The sequence below is a fragment of the Silene latifolia genome, chromosome 5 (assembly GCF_048544455.1).
Source record: "Silene latifolia isolate original U9 population chromosome 5, ASM4854445v1, whole genome shotgun sequence".
Classification (NCBI taxonomy): Eukaryota; Viridiplantae; Streptophyta; class Magnoliopsida; order Caryophyllales; family Caryophyllaceae; genus Silene; species Silene latifolia.
Genome location: NC_133530.1, coordinates 9,759,860 through 9,780,588, shown reverse-complemented (window position 1 = coordinate 9,780,588; position 20,729 = coordinate 9,759,860). Strand labels below are relative to the sequence as shown.

Here is a 20,729-nt window from a genome sequence, read left to right as displayed (position 1 = left end):
ACGAAAAAAAGTTTTTTTCTAAAAAAAATTGGCGTAGTTTAAATATTTTCATAAAAAACACAATTCATGGAATTATTCAATTCTTTTGATTAATTTTAATATTATTTATTTATTATAAAAAATCGCGAGATATAAATCTAAAATCTATAACTAATCCACTAAAAAGTAAACGGCCTATATTTACCGCGCATTTGTGCGGGATCTACACTAGTAAAGGAATAAATGCAAAAGTAAGATACTGAGATTTATACGTGGAAAAACCCTGGGAATAAGGGAAAAACCACGGGCACCAAGCCAGGAGGGATTGTTACTATGATTTTAGATACCCTGACAGGAAATATGTATGTCAGGCGAAAGGTAGAGTTAGGCTGCTTAATAACAATGCTAAATATTACGTTGAATACAAGTATAAGAGTAAAATATGAGTGGGTAAGTGAGTAAGTCACAAGTAATCCTCTTCTTTTCTTCTTCTTTTCTATTTATAACAGCCTTAAAACGGACCCTGGAGGTTGGTTTAGGGTTTCCTGGTAAATAGACTTCGTGCCCTATTTACACGGGGGTGGTTTGTTGACTAAACATTTGGCTGCCTATATTTCTGCTGAGTTGACCGTGTCAAAACCGTTGCTAACATTGTTGAATGAGTCTTCCGTGCAAATATGAACTACCCTTGGAGATCTTTTGATGTTGCCTGACGCCTTCAGGATATGCTTTATCACGTGGCTTGGTGAGATATCTTCTCATACCTGGCTTAATGTATGCCTAACCTGTCTTTCCCTCCTGGTTGATGCCTGCTCAAGCGTTTTAAAGCTTTGTGTAGAATGTTCTCCGTTCAGGCTTAGCTTTGAACATTGCATAAGTCATATTTGGTCGGGCAGGTAATTCTGGGCCCAACAGAGGTATATGCTTGAGAACCCAGGCCACTATCTAAAACATATTTTAGCGCCTAATAATCTAGAATGGATTATAGACCCACCTACGCTATGTTCGACATTCCGTACCAAATTTGAACAAAATGACGGAAAATAAGGCTGCAAACACCATGTAGATAACCGCACTCAGGGGGAACCTACATAGTAGCAAAGGGTAGCACTCGCTACCCCAAATTCCCAAAAAATGATTAAGATTATCGACTTTTGCCACCCCAATTTTTTTAAATATGCACCTTAACATAAGTGTAAAACAATATCAAAAAAAATTCGCTACCCCAAAATTTTATTTCTGGGTTCGCCCCTGTCCGCACTGTGAAAGTAATCACCAAATTGTAGAAATATGATTCTTGTATTAATGAATTGCGTGAAGAATACATCAAAGAGCTTACATAGAAGTAGTTACATAATGAATGGACGCATTCAGTAGCGAAATCTACCTAGTATAAAAGCTAGGTTCTTTAAAGCTTTTTGATTGATCCTTATTTTTTAGGGATGAAACAAACAATTTTTTTTAATGTGGGGACCACCACTATTATTAGTGGATTTAACTAGACTTCTATTATTCCTCTCTTACTCTTATTTAATTAACACAAATTCTTGTTTGTGACGGCACATATCCGTCACTCTTGAGTGACGGATACCATTTTACCTCACAAAGTACCCACTTTTTCTCTCTCTGCAACACTATTCATGTGGTCCCCTTTCTCCACTAACTCATTTTGTTACCATTTTAACTCACAAAATATCCGTCACAAATGGTAACCCGTCACAAGGGAGACCAATTGTTTAATTAAAGAGTCAAATTTACACCAACCTAATAAACTATACATTATACAATTACAGATCATACATTATACAATTAAAAAATACAGAGTAAAAAAATTATGTCATTTCAATATTCCAGACTTAAAAAAATGTTAAAAAAAAAAACGACTTATTTACATCAAATAAATCCCCAAAAAAATAAAAATAAAAATGACTGCTATTAATTCAAATTTTATCATGAGTTCAAAAATAAATTCAGTGACGATTCAATTCATTTCACATCAAAACAACACCAGAAATGAAGGATCTACTATGAACTCACTAAAATGCAAAAAAAAAAAAAAATGGTACAACGTTGGATGTGATCTTCTAAAAATTAGAGATCAACAAAAAATTAGTACAAATTCTGAAAAATAGGTAATAAAGAGAAAAATATAAGATAATTCTTTCAGAAAAATTAATAATCCAGTCATAGGACATTAACACCCCTTATTCAAAGTATAAATGATGAAAATAATCGAAATCATCAAGAAAATGAGGATTTGTACACAAAAAAGGAGAAAATAAAATATACATGTAGATTGCAAAATAGATGCTTATAATGTTAAATCATAGACCATGCAAATAAAATGGCCACATATTTTGAAGTTATAGAATACACAAAAGATTAACAATTGGTCTCCCTTGTGATGGGTTACCATTTGTGGCGGATATTTTGTGAGATAAAATGGTAACAAAATGAGTTAGTGGAGAAAGGGGACCACATGAATAGTGTTGCAGAGAGAGAAAAAGTGGGTACTTTATGAGGTAAAATGGTATCCGTCACTTAAGAGTGACGGATATGTGCCGTCACAAACAAGAATTTGTGAAAGATTAATAAGATGGTGAGGAAAAGGGTTGACATTGCATATCTGAGGTTGAGAGTTGAGCAAGTAAAAGGCAAAGCCGTGAGTTACGGAGGCAAATAAATAGTTAGGGTTGGACTTATTATGGGTGGGGTTAGATGGGTTGCGTTTATGGGCTGTGTTAATGGACCGTGTTCTATTAGCGATGTGTTATACGAGTATTTTAAAGGTCATAAAGGGCATTAATAATAGAGGTTTATCAAGAAGTTTGTAGGATGACATGTCCATCATTTTAGAGATTCGTCAACAAACCTTCTATTGTTGATGATGAGTGTTGAGGTTCATGGATGAGAGGGGTTACAAATTAGTAACCAGGTTTGTGGAGAGAGAATGTGATAGGAGAAAAAATATAGTGGGTCATGATATGAACCTTGAAGAGGTTTATTTGTTGTTAGTAGGAGGGTTGTAGGTAAATGAGTTTGTATATTAGCTTATGTGGCATGAGAACAAACCTCTTAGAGGTTCATCTATTGCTAATGCCCTTGTGTGCAAACTTTGTATTTATGGGGAAGATGTAAACTAAATGCAAGTAAGATAAAGGGTTTTGTATGATTTAAAATCATTTCTTTATTTATTTATTTTGTAAAGTGTAAGATGGAAGAAATGAGATTAGAACGAAGTATATGGGTAAATATGGTATCCTAAAAAAAGAAAGTAGATAAGTGAGTAGAGTTTGTATTGTGGTGGGGTAGGAAATACGGATCCGTATATAATAAGTATTGAATTGTTTAATTTTCTCTTGGGTTACCAATTTTATGTAAGCTTTAAGCCCATAATATATCGAGTAAGATAATAATTATTGTGTATGGTTCATTTGTGTAAAAATCACACTTCACACTTTTATTGATTGCAAAGAATGAATTAATTTTTCTAATAGATGACCGTCTCACGGTGTAAGACCATCTTATTCTATAATTTGTTTAAGAACTAATAAGATTTCTAAATTTAATAAGTCGTTGACAGAGTTAACGAATTAAAAGGTCAAGTCTACGTTGACAAGTTTTCAGTAATTAAATTCAATTTTTTCCCATTTTAATAATTTATTTATTATTAGTTTTAAAAGTAAAAAAAATATTATCACGTAAAATCGTCTATAAATTGTGCCAGCAGTAAGCGTACATCTAATACAATATCTAACGTACTTTACAAGGAAATTTCCGATTATTTTTAATTTTATTACATTGTTTATATTTCCTGTAAGACATATATTAGCTTATATATACACAAATCCAATAAAACAAAATAAATTAAAAGTTACGGAATAAACTAAACGTTATGAGGTAAATACACTAAAATCATATTTTAAAAAAATAGATCACCGAATCTGAGTAACTTAATTTATATGTACGTTCAATCTCCAATTGTTATCGACTTATTTATATTGTCACGACATTAAACATTTAATAATCCTCATTTATATGCTCATATATTCAATAAAAACGTCTATAATTACGACCCGTGCATTTTTTGCACGGGTTTAAAACTAGTCACGATTTAAAGTTAGGGGGTGAAATATTTGAGCCAGGGCAAACTAGTAAATATCATAAGGTAAAATAGAAAAATTTAAATCAAAATTTCAGCCATCCAACAGAGACGAGGGGCGCTGGTATCACCCCCTTAGATCGATACGTTAGTTCATAAAATGACTAATGTACCGTAAGTGAAAGAGTACATCTCAATTCTCAAGTCTCAACTGAAGAGTTAAGAACGATTAACACCTAAGAGGGGGAGGGGGTGAATTAGGTGTACCTTTTAAAATTTTATTCTTAACTTAGTTAATTAATTACTCTAAGCTAAGAATATTGAAGTACAAGACTTGAGAAACTTAATTGAATGTAAGTTTACACGAAGGTACAACAGTTCTATGTCACAGTATAGGTGACTGTGACACAGAACTTGATTAGGTATATGCGAGAAATAGCGAAGTGTAAGAACGTAAAAGTAAATGAACAAACAAACGACATTTTAAAAATTGGTTCAGCCTCTACTCCGAGGCCTACGTCCAACCGTTATTTTATTGCTTGTTTAGAAATTTACTCAAACTTACTAAACCCCTTACAATGAAAATAACTCGCCAACCTACTCCGGTTGCACTAAAACTTAAAGCTACTCTGCTTCAAGAGTTTATGGGTTCTATCTCAAGGTGTTACAGAATCTTGAATCTCAAGAGTTCACTAAATGAACATGAAGATCACAATGAAGATCTAACACGAGAATCACGGAACAAACTCATTATGTCACAGTACATCGAACTGATACATGCAGGTTTTACAACTTTTACGAAAAACAATTTGAAGACTTTAAAATCAGAAAAACGTTTTGCAAACACTTGAAGAACACGGCTTTAAATGCACAAATGATTTGCAAGGTTTTTACAATAAATGCTTTGGAAGTCTTAAGAAATAAATGTGACTAAGACACTCTATTTATAGTGGATTTAGTCTTAGGTAAGTACAACTTAGAAAGATTAAATCCAATATTAAAATGATAGCTTTGAGTGATGGTAAGTGTTAGACTATAGGCCTGGGGCTTAAGAAATCAGAAAACTTAAGCTACTACACTCAACATGTGACAATTTACCAAAACGGCAAAAAACTTTTCTTACTTTAGAAGTTTGACAAGTCTTCTTTGCCATTTTAGTAAAAGGTGTTTGCACAAATCTAGAGGTTTAGTCAAGTGGGCTTGTGACTCCAAAGTTTCAGATTATTTTCAAGCTTTTGAAAATTCAAATGTTTAAGGTTTAAAGTTTGCAAAGTTTTGACACTTAAAACATTTTGGTCGAAATCCTCCTCCGTATGATAGTACCAGAAACCACAGTACAACGTACTGTTGCATGGTTTTGCCGTTACTTGACTTAAATGAGAATGTTGCACTTACTCTTACATTTTCGACTAAGGCTTAGAAAATATCATTGTCTTGACTTCCTTGATTAGCTTGATCATCTTGAATCATTGTTGGAAGTCCATTTGATTGCTTCAATCACTAATTATTTCAACTAAGAGCAAACAATCAAATAACAAAGGGACTTGGCATCATCAATCCAATGTGTTCTAACAAATTTCCCCTTTGATGATGACAAGTCCAAACATGTGTGATATTCCCCCTTAGCCCATGGTTAGTCAGTCTTTGGTCAATTTAACATAAACATAATTTATAAACATGATCAAGGAAGTCAAAAGGTGCAACATGCTTGGCCAAAGTAAAACATCTAATCATGGTAGCTAAGATATAATTAAGGTGGACGTTAGCCTAAGAGTTAGAAGATCACACATAGCATAATTTTAACTACTTCCCCCTCTTGACATCGTCAAAGGAGGATAAAACATGTTCAAGGATAGCGAAAATAGTTCAAAACACACGCAAATAGTTCAAGCAAGATAAGAAAAGCAAACATCCGAAAGTGCACAAGTGTTTAAGAACAACAAAGAGTCGAGGTTAAATAAGAGAGAAACGCGTTAGAAGGGCATGAGCTTAGGAGGCATCCGGCTTGTTAGCCTGAAGACGTTCAAGTAGATCTTCATTCATAGTGCGAAGATCACCCACCTCATCCCGTAACTTGCCCTGTTCTTTGACCAACCGATTGACAATTCCGAGCAGTTCATCCAACTTTGCTAGCACCACTCCCAATTCAACAGTAGAACCCACTGTAGAACCCGACTGATTTTTCCTTTCCAATTTCCCATCCTTAATCTCCAAGTTCATCCGAGAAAGAAAACCCGGTGTCATTTCATCACTCAACTTTTCAATTGCGGGGCTTCCCTTCAACACTAACCCCTCCCTCATAAAGATAATAGAGAGCCACATACCATAAGGGACCACGACATTTTTGTCAAAGTTGCCGCCTTGAAATTCAGTGGACATCTCAAGAATTCGGTGAAACATAAGGCGAGGAAGGTTTATGGGTTTGTATTTGTGTTTGACAATGTGATGAATAAGGAGCATATCGAGGAGAGAGCATCTCCCACGGCTATTGTTGCTAGGGACAAGGTTACGAAAGACAAGGTTAAAGATGAACCTAATGGGTGCGGTTAGTTCGAGGGCATAGATGTTGGTTGGGCCATTGTCATCATGAGGTCGAAGAACCTTCATGACTTGGGTAAAGGTAACCTCATCAACTTCACCTCAATCACGTTTAGGAAAGGAAGTAAACCCGACATCACATATGTCCAGATGGGCAGCAAGTTGGCCGATTGTAAGGACAAAGGGTTTCTGATTTATGTATGCAGAGAGAGTTCCAGATGCAACATCTACCTTAACTGTTGCATAGAATTGGATGATTTCAGACAAGTACATGGGACTATACTTGTCCAACAAATTCACCCAACCCTGTGCATACATAACTTCTTTGAAATATTTGAAAGCAAGAGAGGTGTCATACCAATATTTCTTATAACGCCTTCCACTGTGGAAACAACAGATCAGCATACCGTGGCATATCTTGAAAATCTCATCCGGAAGATCGAGAGAACTAAGATGGTTGAGGACGTCATTCTTGAATGATTCGCCAAAAGGAGCAATGACAAGGTCCATGCATGTGTTGAGTGGAACCTTCTCCTCAATAATCTCATTCTCATCTATACTTGGCAAATCCCGATGATAACGAGGCCGTTTGGTTGCCCTCGTCCTTGAACCGGATCCCCTATTCCTTTGAGTAACTTTGGGTTTTGGAGGGATGCCTCCGGTGTCACATCATCATCATCATCACCGAAGATCTCAATCATCCTTCGCTTGGACCGGGTTCTTGATGCGGGTTTTGAGAATAATGGGTCAAGCCCATCATCAAACATCTCTTTAGTATCACCATGATCCTCAACATCAACTACTTCTTCAACATGCGCCGTAACCGTTGAATCAGTATTTGGATTTTCATCAATTTTTTCAGCATCGGGAGCAATTTCCCCTTCAACAGTGGAAGCCACAGTTGCATCAATTTTACTCATCTCATCCTTTTCCAAATTTTCACTCACCAAATCTTTTAAAACCACATCATCATCATTCTTTTTAACTGCATTATCACTATTCTCCTTCTTTTCCTTTTCTTTTGAATCACCTTCATTCTCTTTTGACTTTTCCTCACTTTCTTTTGATTTTTCTTTGTCTCCCTCTGATTTTTATTTGTCTCCCTCTGATTTTTCTTTGCTTTCTTTACCCTCTTTTGATTTCTCACCTTCAAGTTCCCCCTCTTTCATTTCACTTGGTTGATCTCCTTTTTCATTTGTTTCGGCAACATCACTTGGTTTTCGAATGTCTTCAACCTTTTTGGTTCCCTTAGAACCGGAGTCCTCTTCATCGGTGTCGAAGTCCACTTCAGCATCTAATTGGAGAGAAATAGGAGGATTCCTACTTCTTCCTCTTCTGCCACGACCACCGCCCCTTTTGGCGGTTGTCTTCTTTCGTGCAACGGTTGGCTTGGCAGTGGCAGGGATGATCTCATTTGTTTTCGCAGCGGTTTTGGGAGCCATTTTCTTTTTGGCAATATATTTTGGGTTAAATGTATCTCTGAGTTGAAGAACCTCTTTTGAGAACCTTGGAGGCATTTTAAGAGAGTGGAAAGGGAAAGGGTATTGACGGTTTGGGAATCCGAAAAAGGTGAGGGTTGGTTTTTGTTTAGTGGGTAATAGGGAGTTTTAGTGTGGAAACAGGGAAATAAATGAGGGGTTGGTGTAGTTAATCATGGTGAGTGGGCGGTTGAGTGTTGAGAGAGAGGCTAGGGTGTAGACTTTAGGTGATGGGACATAAAATGGTTTTTGGAGGCTCAAGGCAAAGATTAACTCAAGTGCACATAGACGTTTGTTGATTTTATTTTGTTCGACATTTGCATGCATTCAACCATATTAGCTAAAATTTAATTACATGTAAATCCTTCCTCTAATCAATCATTGGAAAAAGTAACTTAATTTAGCGATATGTCACCCAATAAACCAATTTCCGACCGAAGTCTTTCGAATTGTTCTCTTTCTAACGGTTGTGTAAAAATGTCCGCAATTTGATTTTCCGTTTTACAAAAGTTTAGACATATATTACCTTTTTTAACTTGATCACGTAAAAAATGATGTCGTATGTCGATGTGTTTAGTTCGTGAGTGTTGTATAGGATTCTTTGATATATTAATTGCACTAGTGTTGTCACAAAATTTAGGGGTAGTCTCGAAAGTAAGGCCATAATCATGCAATTGTTGACGTACCCAAAGAATTTGTGCACAACATAGAGCGGCACTCACATATTCACTTTCGGCCGTGGATAACGCAACGGTGTTTTGCTTCTTAGAAGCCCATGATATGAGACACGGTCCTAAGAAAGTAGCAATGCCCGAAGTGCTTTTCCTATCCAATGTACATGTATCACCGGCATAGTCCGCATCCGAAAAACCTACAAGATCAAGTTCGTAGTGAGTTGGGTACCAAAGATATAGCCCTTGTGTTCCAATCAAATACCTAAAAATCCGTTTGACGGCTTTAAAGTGTGATTCCTTAGGATTTGCTTGGAACTGGGTACAAACACACACACTAAATTGTATGTCTGGTCTACTAGCGGTTAAGTAAAGTAAGGAACCGATCATACCTCGGTAAATCTTTTCACTAATGCTCTTACCATTTTCGTCCTTATCAAGCTTGATTTTAGGTACCATTGGTGTAGGCATAGGATTAGAATCGGTCAACCCAAACTTACTTAACATTTCTTTTAAGTACTTTTGTTGATGAATCATTGTTCCATTTTCACTTTGTTTGATTTGAAGACCGAGAAAGAATCCAAGTTCTCCCATCATACTCATTTCAAATTCGGAAGTCATTAAATCAGAAAAGTACTTATAAAGAACATTGTTAGTTGCTCCAAAAATAATGTCATCGACATATACTTGCACAAGCAACAGTTCATCTCCTTGTGACTTGATAAACAACGTTTTATCCACAGACCCACGTAAGAAACCATTTTCCAATAGAAATTTTGAAAGCCTATCATACCAGGCCCTAAGAGCCTGTTTTAAACCATAAAGTGCTTTATCAAGTTTAAAAACGTGGTTGGGAAACTCGTTGTTTATAAATCCCGGAGGTTGTTCAACAAACACTTCTTCGTCAAGGTATCCATTTAAGAATGCGGTTTTGACATCCATTTGAAAAAGCTTTATACCTTGAAAAGACGCAAAAGCTACAAGTATTCGTATGGCTTCAAGCCTAGCTACCGGTGCAAAGGTTTCATCGTAAACAATTCCTTCTTGTTGGTTAAAACCTTACACCACTAGTCTAACTTTATTCCTTACGATTTCTCCAACATCATCTAGCTTGTTGCGAAAGACCCATCGTGTACCAATTACAGTACGTTGGGAGGGCCTAGGGACAAGATACCATACCTTGTTTCTTTCGAATTGCTCCAATTCCTCTTGCATTGCAATCATCCAGCATTCATCAGTCAAGGCTACTGTGACATGGTCTGGTTCAATTTTTGAGATGAAAGCATTGTGTGCACAGAAATTTTGGAGCAATGACCTTGTTTTTATTCCAGAGGATATGTCCCTGGTTAGGTTTGATAAAGGATGTGAGCTTTAGTGCTTCCATTTTTTGGGAATGAGTGGGTTAGAGGATTCGGTTTGTTCGTCTGCAATAGTAGAGGGGACTGTTACATGAGGATTGTTTGAAGGAGGTGATTGTGGTTCGTTTATAAATAGATTGGGTTGTTCTTCACCATCCTTACTCCCCCTGGATGAGGTAGCATCATCTTGTGTAGGTGGACGATTAGTTCCCCCTGAATTCTGGACATTCTCCTCATGCAACAGTGGCTCCAACTGTTGCTCAACTTCTTCCACCACTTGATCCATATCATGTCGTATCATACCAATCTCAAAATTGTCATCATATTCATCATCCTCATCATCAACCTGTGTGTTTGAGACAAAAAGACTAGATTCGTCAAATATTACATGAACGCTTTCTTCCATTTTCATAGTCCTTTTGTTATAAACTTTATAAGCTTTACTATGATCGGAATAACCAACAAAAACTCCTTTATCACTACGAATATCAAATTTGCCAAGGTTGTCTTTTCCATTATTGTGCACAAAGCATTTACTACCAAAGCATTTTAAATGTGACAGATTAGGTTTTCTTCCTCGTAGTAGTTCATAGGGAGTTTTCTCAATGATTTTTCTAATCATGACACGGTTGTAAATATAACAAGATGTGTTTACGGCTTCGGCCCAAAAATTCTTAGGAACTTTAGAGCTAATGAGCATGGTCCTAGCCATATTTTCAAGAGTTCGATTCATTCTTTCTACAACCCCATTTTGTTGTGTGGTTCTTGCGGCCGAAAAGTTATGACTAACACCACATACTCATTACAATAGGACTCAAATGACGAATTCTCAAACTCGGTTCCATGGTCGGATCTTAATGAGACAAGTTTATAACCAAATTTGTTTTGAACCTTTTTGACCCAAATTAAGAACTCATCAAATGTTTGATCCTTAGAATTTAAGAAGAGAAGCCAAACAAATCTTGTGAAGTCATCTACAATGACACAAATATAACGACTTCCACCTCTACTCACAACTCTCATGGGACCACATAAATCAATATGAATGAGTTCAAGAGGTAAGGAAGTGCTAACAACCTTTTTGGATTTAAAAGAGCATATAACTTGTTTCCCTTTAACACAATCATCACAAAGTGATTTAAATTCAAACTTAATGTTAGGAATGTCGTCAACTAGATCAAGTCTCTTGAGGGTGTTAAGTGTCCTAGCATTTACATGACCAAGACGTTTGTGCCAAAGCCAAGGGTCATTCTTTAGAACACTCATGCATGATAATGATTGACCCGACAATGAATATAAGTTAGTCATATAGACATCTTTGACACGTTTACCTTCAAGTATAAGTTCTCTAGTTTTTCCATGGATGATTCTACATTCACTAGCAAGAAATTCAACAATATTACCTCGATCACATAGTTGTGAAATGCTCAAGAGATTGTGTTTCAAACCTTTGACAAGCAACACTTTGTCCACGCATAATGACTTTGATTTACCAACTTTTCCAATACCAATGATTTCACCTTTCTTGTTGTCGCCAAAAGTCACCATGCCACCATCGTAGGCTTTTAGCGAGAGGAATTGGTTTTCATCTCCCGTCATGTGACGAGAGCATCCACTGTCTAAGTACCAATTGCTGCTGCCCCTCACTAATGCCTATAAGAAATCAAACATTTAGTTTAGGACTTGACAACGACCTTTTTAACCTCCTCTTTCGTGATCCACACTTGTTTAGCAATTTTAGTGCTTCTTTCTAGGTCACGGACTCTTTTATCACAACCGTTAAACTCATGGCCGGTTTTACCACAATAGTTACAAATGATGTACTCAGGAAGACCAGCATACTTTCTTTTTCGAAAGTCAGTTTGACTTGGATCCTGGTTTCTAGTGCAACAGTGTGTGCTACTGTTGCATTTCAAACCAAGTCCAGCTTTCTTTGTAGATTTTTCATACTCTTGTGATTGTTTTAAGAGAAATTCCAAAACATTCTGACTTCCTTCCCATTTTAAGTAGAATATCTTAGCTTCATCTAGCTCTTTAGTCAATGTATCAATTTTAGCAAGATGATTAAGATTCAATCTACCTAATTTGTCGAAAACGTGTTTTGAAAGTCTTGCTTCATCACTGAGTAACATCCCAATTTGTTCCAATTGTTTATTGTCCCTTTGACACAGTTGGAGGTCAGCTAAACGAGTGTCACGTTCCTTAGTCAAGGAGGACACTAATTTTGTGAAAGTATCTATTTCTTTACTCAGCTCAGATGTCACAGTAGAGACATTTGTGTCATGAGTTTGTTTAGCCTTTTTTAACATCTCAATTTGAGCAAGAAGGTCATCATTTGATTTTTGACATCGTTCCAAGGCACTTTTGATATGACTAGACTCATCATTTAACATTTCAACAATTTTGACAATATCATCTTTTTCGTTGTTAAGAGTTGCTAAGTCAACCAAAAGTTGGTCACGTTCTTGAGTTAGTGGAGACACATTTCCTTTATTCGAACTTGATGCCACAGTGCAGGGATCTGTTGCACTGGTTTTGTTGACTAAAAACAAATTGTGTTTTCGAAGCCTTTTGATTTCTTTTGCAAGACTCAACATGGAACTAGGTTGATCAATCTCATTTAGACTTTCTTTTAGGACGACATTTTCCTCAGCTATGTCCTCAATTTCGATTTGCATAGTTTTCAACTTATTAGTTTGGATACGACATTTATCAATGAATTGATCAAGGAGGAGACAAACTTTGTCTTTAGAGAAGGATCGAACCTTTTTCTTGAGCTTAATCACCTCATGGTCTGAATCTGAGTCGGAGTCTGCTGAGTGAGCCATAAGACATTTGATGTCTTCTTTCTTAGAGGATTTGGAACCACCTTTTGATGAGCTAGAAGAGATGCATAATTTGGCGTCTAATTCATCCTCAAGGACATCGTCCTCTTCAGAATCAGACATTCCCCAAATAGCAGTCATTACCTTGTTTTTGTAGTCACATTTTGCAAAGTCACGTTTTTCTTTAGATTTGATATCGTTCCACTTTGGGCATTCTTTGATTTGGTGACCTTTGTCACCACATTTAAAGCAACCAACAGTGAAGTTAGATCTTCTCTTAGGAAAACGGCGTTTGCTAGAATTATTGCTATACCTTTGAGAGTTTCGACCATTTATCTTGCCAACAATGTTTTTAGTGAACATTGCAAACTCATCGTCTTCATCCTCCTCATCACTTGAGAGAGCATTAAGAGCGAGTCCTTTCCCTTTAGAGTTTTCACTAGAGCGCTTCATGAGAGTTAACTCATGAGCCATAAGTGAGCCCATAAGTTCATCAAGGGTAAGCAGAGAAAGGTCCTTAGCTTCCTCAATAGCCGTGACCTTCGGTTGCCATTTTTCAGTTAGGCTACGAAGGATTTTACGGACTAAATCCTCGGATTGAAAACTCCTACCTAAACTCTTTAGGTCATTGACAATACTAGAAAAACGTGAAGACAGACTATTAATTGACTCATCTCGTTCCATATTGAACATCTCATATTGTTGCATGAGAAGATCAATACGGTATTTCTTGACTTGTGACGTTCCCTCATAAGCAAGTCTTAGAGTGTCCCAAATCTCTTTGGCCGAAGCACATCCAGATATACGATTAATCTCTTGGTCACCGATTCCATATTGAAGAATGGACATGGCCTTAGAGTTTTTCTCGATTTTCCTATAATCGGCCTCAACATATTTATCCTCACTTTTCAAGGAACTAGTGCCATCAGCATTAGTCACTTCGATTTTGAGTGGACCCTTTTGAATGATCAACCAACATTCATAGTCCGCACTTTTGACATAATGCTCCATGCGATGTTTCCACCAGGTATAGTTTTCTCCCTTGAAAATGGGATACTTAGTGTGTTTTGAATCGTCCATAACTATAGGATCAACTCTTTGGATTTAACCAATATCAAGAGCACGAGGCTCTGATACCAATTGAAAAGTTAAGAACGATTAACACCTAAGAGGGGGAGGGGGTGAATTAGGTGTACCTTTTAAAATTTTATTCTTAACTTAGTTAATTATTTACTCTAAACTAAGAATATTGAAGTACAAGACTTGAGAAACTTAATTGAATGTAAGTTCACACGAAGGTACAGCAGTTCTATGTCACAGTATAGGTGACTGTGACACAGAACTTGATTAGGTATATGCGAGAAATAGCGAAGTGTAAGAACGTAAAAGTAAATGAACAAACAAACGACATTTTAAAAATTGGTCCAGCCTCTACTCCGAGGCCTACGTCCAACCGTTATTTTATTGCTTGTTTAAAAATTTACTCAAACTTAATAAACCCCTTACAATGAAAATAACTCGCCAACCTACTCCGGTTGCACTAAAACTTAAAGCTACTCCGCTTCAAGAGTTTATGGGTTCTATCTCAAGGTGTTACAGAATCTTGAATCTCAAGAGTTCACTAAATGAACATGGAGATCACAATGAAGATCTAACACGAGAATCATGGAACAAACTCATTATGTCACAGTACAGCGAACTGATACATGGAGGTTTTACAACTTTTACGAAAAACAATTTGAAGACTTTAAAATCAGAAAAACGTTTTGCAAACACTTGAAGAACAAGGCTTTAAATGCACAAATAATTTGCAAGGTTTTTACAATAAATGCTTTGGAAGTCTTAAGAAATAAATGTGACTGATGCGAATTGTGCAGCGGAGTTTATATGATGTGAATGCGGAAGCGGAATTTATTGAATCGAACAGTGCTGATGACTGTCTGATTGTCGAAATTGATAAAAAGCAATTTTTATGTGTTTTTTATATGTAAATGAAACAAGAAATAAATGATATTTATTTCGAATTATGTGAATAAATCGAACCAATGGGATATTTGCTTGAGCTAGACCTATAACTCAAACAATGGTGATTGTTATCCAAGACATATTGAATAACAATCGTGTTAATGCTCAAACGCGTCAAGCAAGAACGATTTTGGATCAAACGCGTCGATCCGATTTAGCAATTGCACAAGGCAAAATACCAAACAAGCAACATCTTTCTTTTTTTTTAATTTTTCTCATTCATTTTATTCATAACTAACCAAGGCTTTATATAGCCTGATTGAACCATCCAAGAGCTCAAGAAGTGAAGAGTTTGAGCAATCACTCCCCACATAATTACAACATTAAAGCTAGGAATGAAAAGTCTGAAGTTAAATGCAACAATTAAATACTAGATAAACTTAAGATCTTATTTTAACAAAAAAAAAAATCTGAAATGTTAATGCAAATGTCTAGCTTGGACCGTTCCCTCCTTGAAATGCGTGACCAGCCACAAAAATTATTGACTTGAATCGAGTCATTGACTTGAATCGCATCAGTGACTAAGACACTCTATTTATAGTGGATTTAGTCTTAGGTAAGTACAACTTAGAAAGATTAAATCCAATATAAAAATGATAACTTTGAGTGATGGTAAGTGTTAGACTATAGGCTTTGGGCTTAAGAAATCAGAAAACTTAAGCTACTACACTCAACATGTGACAATTTACCAAAAAGGCAAAAACTTTTCTTACTTTAGAAGTTTGACAAGTCTTCTTTGCCATTTTAGTAAAAGGTGTTTGCACAAATCTAGAGGTTTAGTCAAGTGGGCTTGTGACTCCAAAGTTTCAGATTATTTTCAAGCTTTTGAAAATTCAAATGTTTAAGGTTTAAAGTTTGCAAAGTTTTGACACTTAAAACATTTTGGTCGAAATTCTCCTCCGTATGATAGTACCAGAAACCACAGTACAGCGTACTGTTGCATGATTTTGCCGTTAGTTGACTTAAATGAGAATGTTGCACTTACTCTTACATTTTCGACTAAGGCTTAGAAAATATCATTGTCTTGACTTCCTTGATTAGCTTGATCATCTTGAATCATTGTTGGAAGTCCATTTGATTGCTTTAATCACTAATTATTTCAACTAAGAGCAAACAATCAAATAACAAAGGGACTTGGCATCATCAATCCAATGTGTTCTAACATCAACCATGACAAAACAAAAGCCCTATTCAAATTCAAATTAAACCTTTTAAATTAAAATTACTATATACGAAAGTATGTCAATTTGACATTGGGTAATGCCCGACAAAACTCCGATACACTTTCGACAACCCATTTTTGTTCAGTTGAATCCAGCACTATACTAGAATAACCAATGTTCAAGTTGACAAGCGCCGGTAAGCAAGGAAGAATAGACTTGAACAATTCCAGACTTACAGGAGATTCGCCATCAAATACAAACGACAGCGTCTCAAGTCGGTCCAGTGTAACATCTTTGAAAATGCACTTGTTGAAATTGTCATGATAAAGCTCATCAGATTCAGTAGAATCTTCTATCCACAGTTCTTCGATGTTTTTAGCTCTTTTAAGCAATAAAATGAGCTCCGGCATGAAGGTTGATATTGGATACTGAACGTAATTAGATTGTCGATTGAGATGAATTCCATGTAAAGTAAGCTTCTTCAATGCCCAAGGCTTACAGTCTGAAAATTCAATTGGCTTCAAGCATGGAGCTAATACCTGTCAATATACAATAAACAAGCACGTAAGGATGACATTCTTTGTAAAATGTATTGTATTTCCGTATATATGAATGTTAATTCAAATTAGCGATAATAAATAAGGAACATTTTCATCATGATAATAAATAATTAAGCCATATTTAATTTCAGTGTCAGTCAAGGTGGATATTTCAAGTAATTATAGTGGTATAATAATTCATACCCCAATCGTATAACAGTCCAAGATTTCAAGGCTAGTAAGGTTAGGTAGAACATGGCGAAATCCATCCGAATTATTGTTCAATTGATGCTTGAGGTTAAGGGTAACCGATGACAAGCTCGTCGTTTCTGAAAAAGAACAGTGTCTCAAGCGACAGTCGTCCATAACAAACTCCTTAAGGCGGGGTACATCAATTGTAACTGTATCACCATCAGGCCAAACACAACACTCCAAACTTATACGCTCGAGATTAGGTGCAATACGTGAGAGGGGTTGAAACAAGTTATGAGGGACTGATACCCCATAAAGATGTAGCCGGGTAAGCTTGAGAAAAGTCGTGGTAGGATGATATTTGAGCAAACAACAATGGAGTTCCAAATAAGTTAATTCCGGGAATTGAGTGATAGTCACCGGATACGACTCATTGATCTGAATCTGAACTTTTAGTTTGGTGATTGTCGTAGGTACGATACTCAGCACTTGATTAACAACTGGTGATGTTAAAGTATTCCTCGATTTCTCTGTGTGCGCAACGAACAAAATAAACTGGTCTAACAGTCCAGTATGAGTGGACAGTATGCGTTTAATTGTCTTCAGAAACTCATCGAGAGTTCGATTATTAAACGGTTGATTCTTTCGCCAGTATTTGTATGCATTATAATCAAATATAAGGTCAGGATGGTTCCGGAAAATATGTCGCCATTGGGTAGATAGTACACTTGTTCTTGCTATTTGTTCAACTGGCAAGTCCTTTAAAATAAGGTGCTTCAAATCAGGGTGTAACTCACTGATTCTATCTTCTCCGGTTGTTTCATCACTTCTTTCCAGTTTTATACATTTTCGACTTGACATTATCGTACTGCACACGAGAAATATAAATCGTGAAGCATTAACAACTGATGGAAAATTAACGCCAATTACCCACACGCAACGCAACGGAAGCACAATCGACAATATAAGACCAAAAGTAGAAAAAACGTAAACTTGAACATTCCGCCAATTACCCACACCCACCGTCAATCGAGCAATTCACTATAATAATAATATATAATAGTCCAGTACAGTCCGCCGTCCCGAATAATATACCAATTCGAAACCCACAATAATTTAGGGAAAAACTAAATCTAAACCCTAGAACAATTGACTAGTAAGACGGTTTAGATTAAACTACCTAAATAACGTGTAAACCCGTATACAAGACCGTATAAAAAGAACTATACTGACCTGGATTAACTGAACCAAAGATTAAAATCTCGACCACAAAATTACCTTGCTCCTGCCACCCAACCACACACAAATCCCAAGACAATCACCGTCTTAAACACCCGCTAAAATAGCCCCTGTGTGGGAACTGAGAAGTACAAGTGTGTTTTATGTGTTGTGCGTTCTATTGCTTGTGTGCTACTGTTTTTAATTTGCCAAAGGAAACTCCTTTTATTAAAAGAGGAAACCAAACAGCCAAGGAGCTTGGCTTCCAATACAAGCCACCCGTGGGAACAAAGCCCACTAAAAAACAAGCACCCTTATTTCGGTTTTTCTAACCTATGCCTACTATGCATAGGATAAGAAAACAAAAATGGAAATAAATAAATGTATTTATTGTAAAGAAAAGTAAAAGTAATAGGATATTCCAATTTCCCATAAAAACATCAATTAATTCTTTCCATTTTTGTTTTCTTATTATCCTATGCCTAGTGGGCATAGGTTAGAAAAACCGCCCTTATTTTATTCACAAATTGTTGTATACAACTATTTTCTACGTAAGACTAACCCAATAAGAGAAAGCCCAATAATTCAGCTGGACACAATAATTGGGTCGCGACCCAACAGCAACTGAGGAAGTGCAGGGCATAATTCGCTCAGCGACAGCCGACAAGCATTAAGTGAAGCATTAACAACTGCGGAGAAATTCGGGGAGGCTTCGACTTTAGTCTGGGATGTTGGGGAAGAGGCGATGGTGGAGAAGGAACCATAGTTTATGCTTATTGGTAAGATTTGGTCGTCTAAATCGATCAACTCAAAAGCTGCCGTGGATTCCATGATTAAACTCGGGAGTACCAAGGGACCGGTTGTGGGTAAATTGATCGACACGAAGGAGAAAACTTTTATATTTCGATTCCAAGAGGAACGCGATAAGGCGAAGATCTTCGATGGGCAACCGTGGCACTTTGATGCATGTTCGTTGCTTAAATAATCGGTCTCGTTGAGTTTTCGTACTTTGATGTACACAAATTATGGTGTTTATGATTACTGTACTCATAATTAATTTTATTTTGGACTAATAATATTTTAATTTATGAAGGCGGATTGGGATTGCTGTGGCAAATATGGTAATGCCCCTATTTATATCGAATTTCCTAAGGCATTTATTGGGATATCTTCTAAAGATAATTTTTATCTCTTATGATATTTGGGGTCGATTATTTTGTAGTAATGATCAAAAAGATAATTTCCAAAGATTACTAAATTATCATTATCATACTGTATAATCTTATTTTGTTACTTAGATTCTGTTTGGCAAAACTACCTGAAAAGGTAGTTGGAAACTGAAAAATTAACTGAAACCTGAAAAGGTAACTGATAAGGTAGCTGAAAATTATGAGCTGATAATCTAACTGATTATATAAAAATGTGTTTGGCAAACTAGCTGCAAATGTAGCTGATTTTGATAAAATGACGTAAAAGGATATGAAAATTATTTAATATTGTTGATCGTGACATAGTATTTTCGTACCTATTTACATAATAAATGTACCCATTTTATCATTAATCATGATTTGTACCTATTTTATTACCTTTGATACCACTTTTTCCAATGGTCTCTCAATAAATTTTATTAAGAGACCGTCTCTCATGAGACCTACTCTTGTTTCATTAATAAGAGTAAAATATTAATAGCGGGAGTAGTGAATTTGTCTCAAAATTTATTTCATCGTAATTTTAGGATGGGTGGTCCTGATTTTCGCAGTACGCATTTTACTCATCTCAGTACATTTGTGACCATATTACCCTTTTCATTCCCCCTTCTATTTTCCCTCTCTAACCTCTCTCTATTGTTTTTCTCTCTAATATCAATTCATCCATCTAAAATTTACCAGACACAAATAATTATGTACTGCGCTTATAAATTTCGTACTTCATTCATAAATTACACATATTGTTTTCATAAATTTTGTATGTACTACATAAAAAAAAGACATTGAGTAAAAAGAATGGAAAAAACAAAGCAATTGAATACAGTACATTGAGGAAAAAAATATCCAACAATGTACTACACAACAACACACAGTACATTGAACATTAAATGGAGATTCAATTATATCCAATCTTCACAAACAACACCACTACTACAGTACTACGTACTGGCCATCACTTTGTTGGACACTACTTCGCCGGCAACCACTTCGACGTGACCCGCTTTACCGGCCAACCGTAAAACACCCATCCGTCACCGTAAAACTGCCCCTCCATCAAACAAACAATATGCTAAGCCCCATCAAACAACTCCGCCATTAATCATAGCCTCCGTCACCATTATCGTTACTACCGTCGCCAGGCGCTGTCCAACCACCATCGACCTACGCCGGCGACGCAATATGCTAAAACACCAACATCAAACCCGCCATACACTAACAATTTATCAATTTAGACATAAAACCCTAATTAAAAGGAATAAAAATATAAAAAAGAGTCAATTAAATTATTTATATAGGATTAATGAATTAAATTCTTGCTCTTGATTCGAATAATCGTTTATAATTGAATAATTTTATGGAGATTGAAGAAGGTTGGTTTTAACAATAGAGAGAGGAGGTAGAGAGAAGGGAGAGAAAAATAGGGTTTGTGTGTT

The 20,729-nt window shown here is 36.2% G+C and overlaps 3 protein-coding genes across 3 annotated transcripts in view; all 3 read right to left on the bottom strand.

The window, feature by feature from the left end:
- LOC141656664 (receptor-like protein EIX2) overlaps positions 1 to 20,729 on the bottom strand; it is a 398,824-nt gene that overhangs the window by 297,739 nt on the left and 80,356 nt on the right. The window lies entirely within an intron of this gene.
- Positions 1 to 20,729, bottom strand: part of LOC141656668 (receptor-like protein EIX1) — a 276,353-nt gene that overhangs the window by 186,564 nt on the left and 69,060 nt on the right. The gene's annotated exons all lie outside the window — the stretch shown is intronic.
- On the bottom strand, positions 16,168 to 17,328 carry LOC141655882 (uncharacterized). Its single transcript, XM_074462896.1, has 2 exons — positions 16,883 to 17,328; positions 16,168 to 16,678 (listed from the first exon to the last, which is right to left on the bottom strand). The coding sequence occupies exons 1-2, from the start codon at positions 17,042 to 17,044 to the stop codon at positions 16,202 to 16,204; spliced, it is 639 nt and encodes a 212-aa protein (XP_074318997.1). The 5' UTR covers positions 17,045 to 17,328; the 3' UTR covers positions 16,168 to 16,201.

Excerpts from the sequence above, each read along its gene's own strand:
- LOC141655882 (XM_074462896.1), bottom strand. The coding sequence starts at position 17,044 with ATGGACGACTGTCGCTTGAGACACTGTTCTTTTTCAGAAACGACGAGC. Across the intron at positions 16,679-16,882 it reads TGGACTGTTATACGATTGGG|GTATTAGCTCCATGCTTGAA; the intron begins GTATGAATTATT and ends GTATATTGACAG.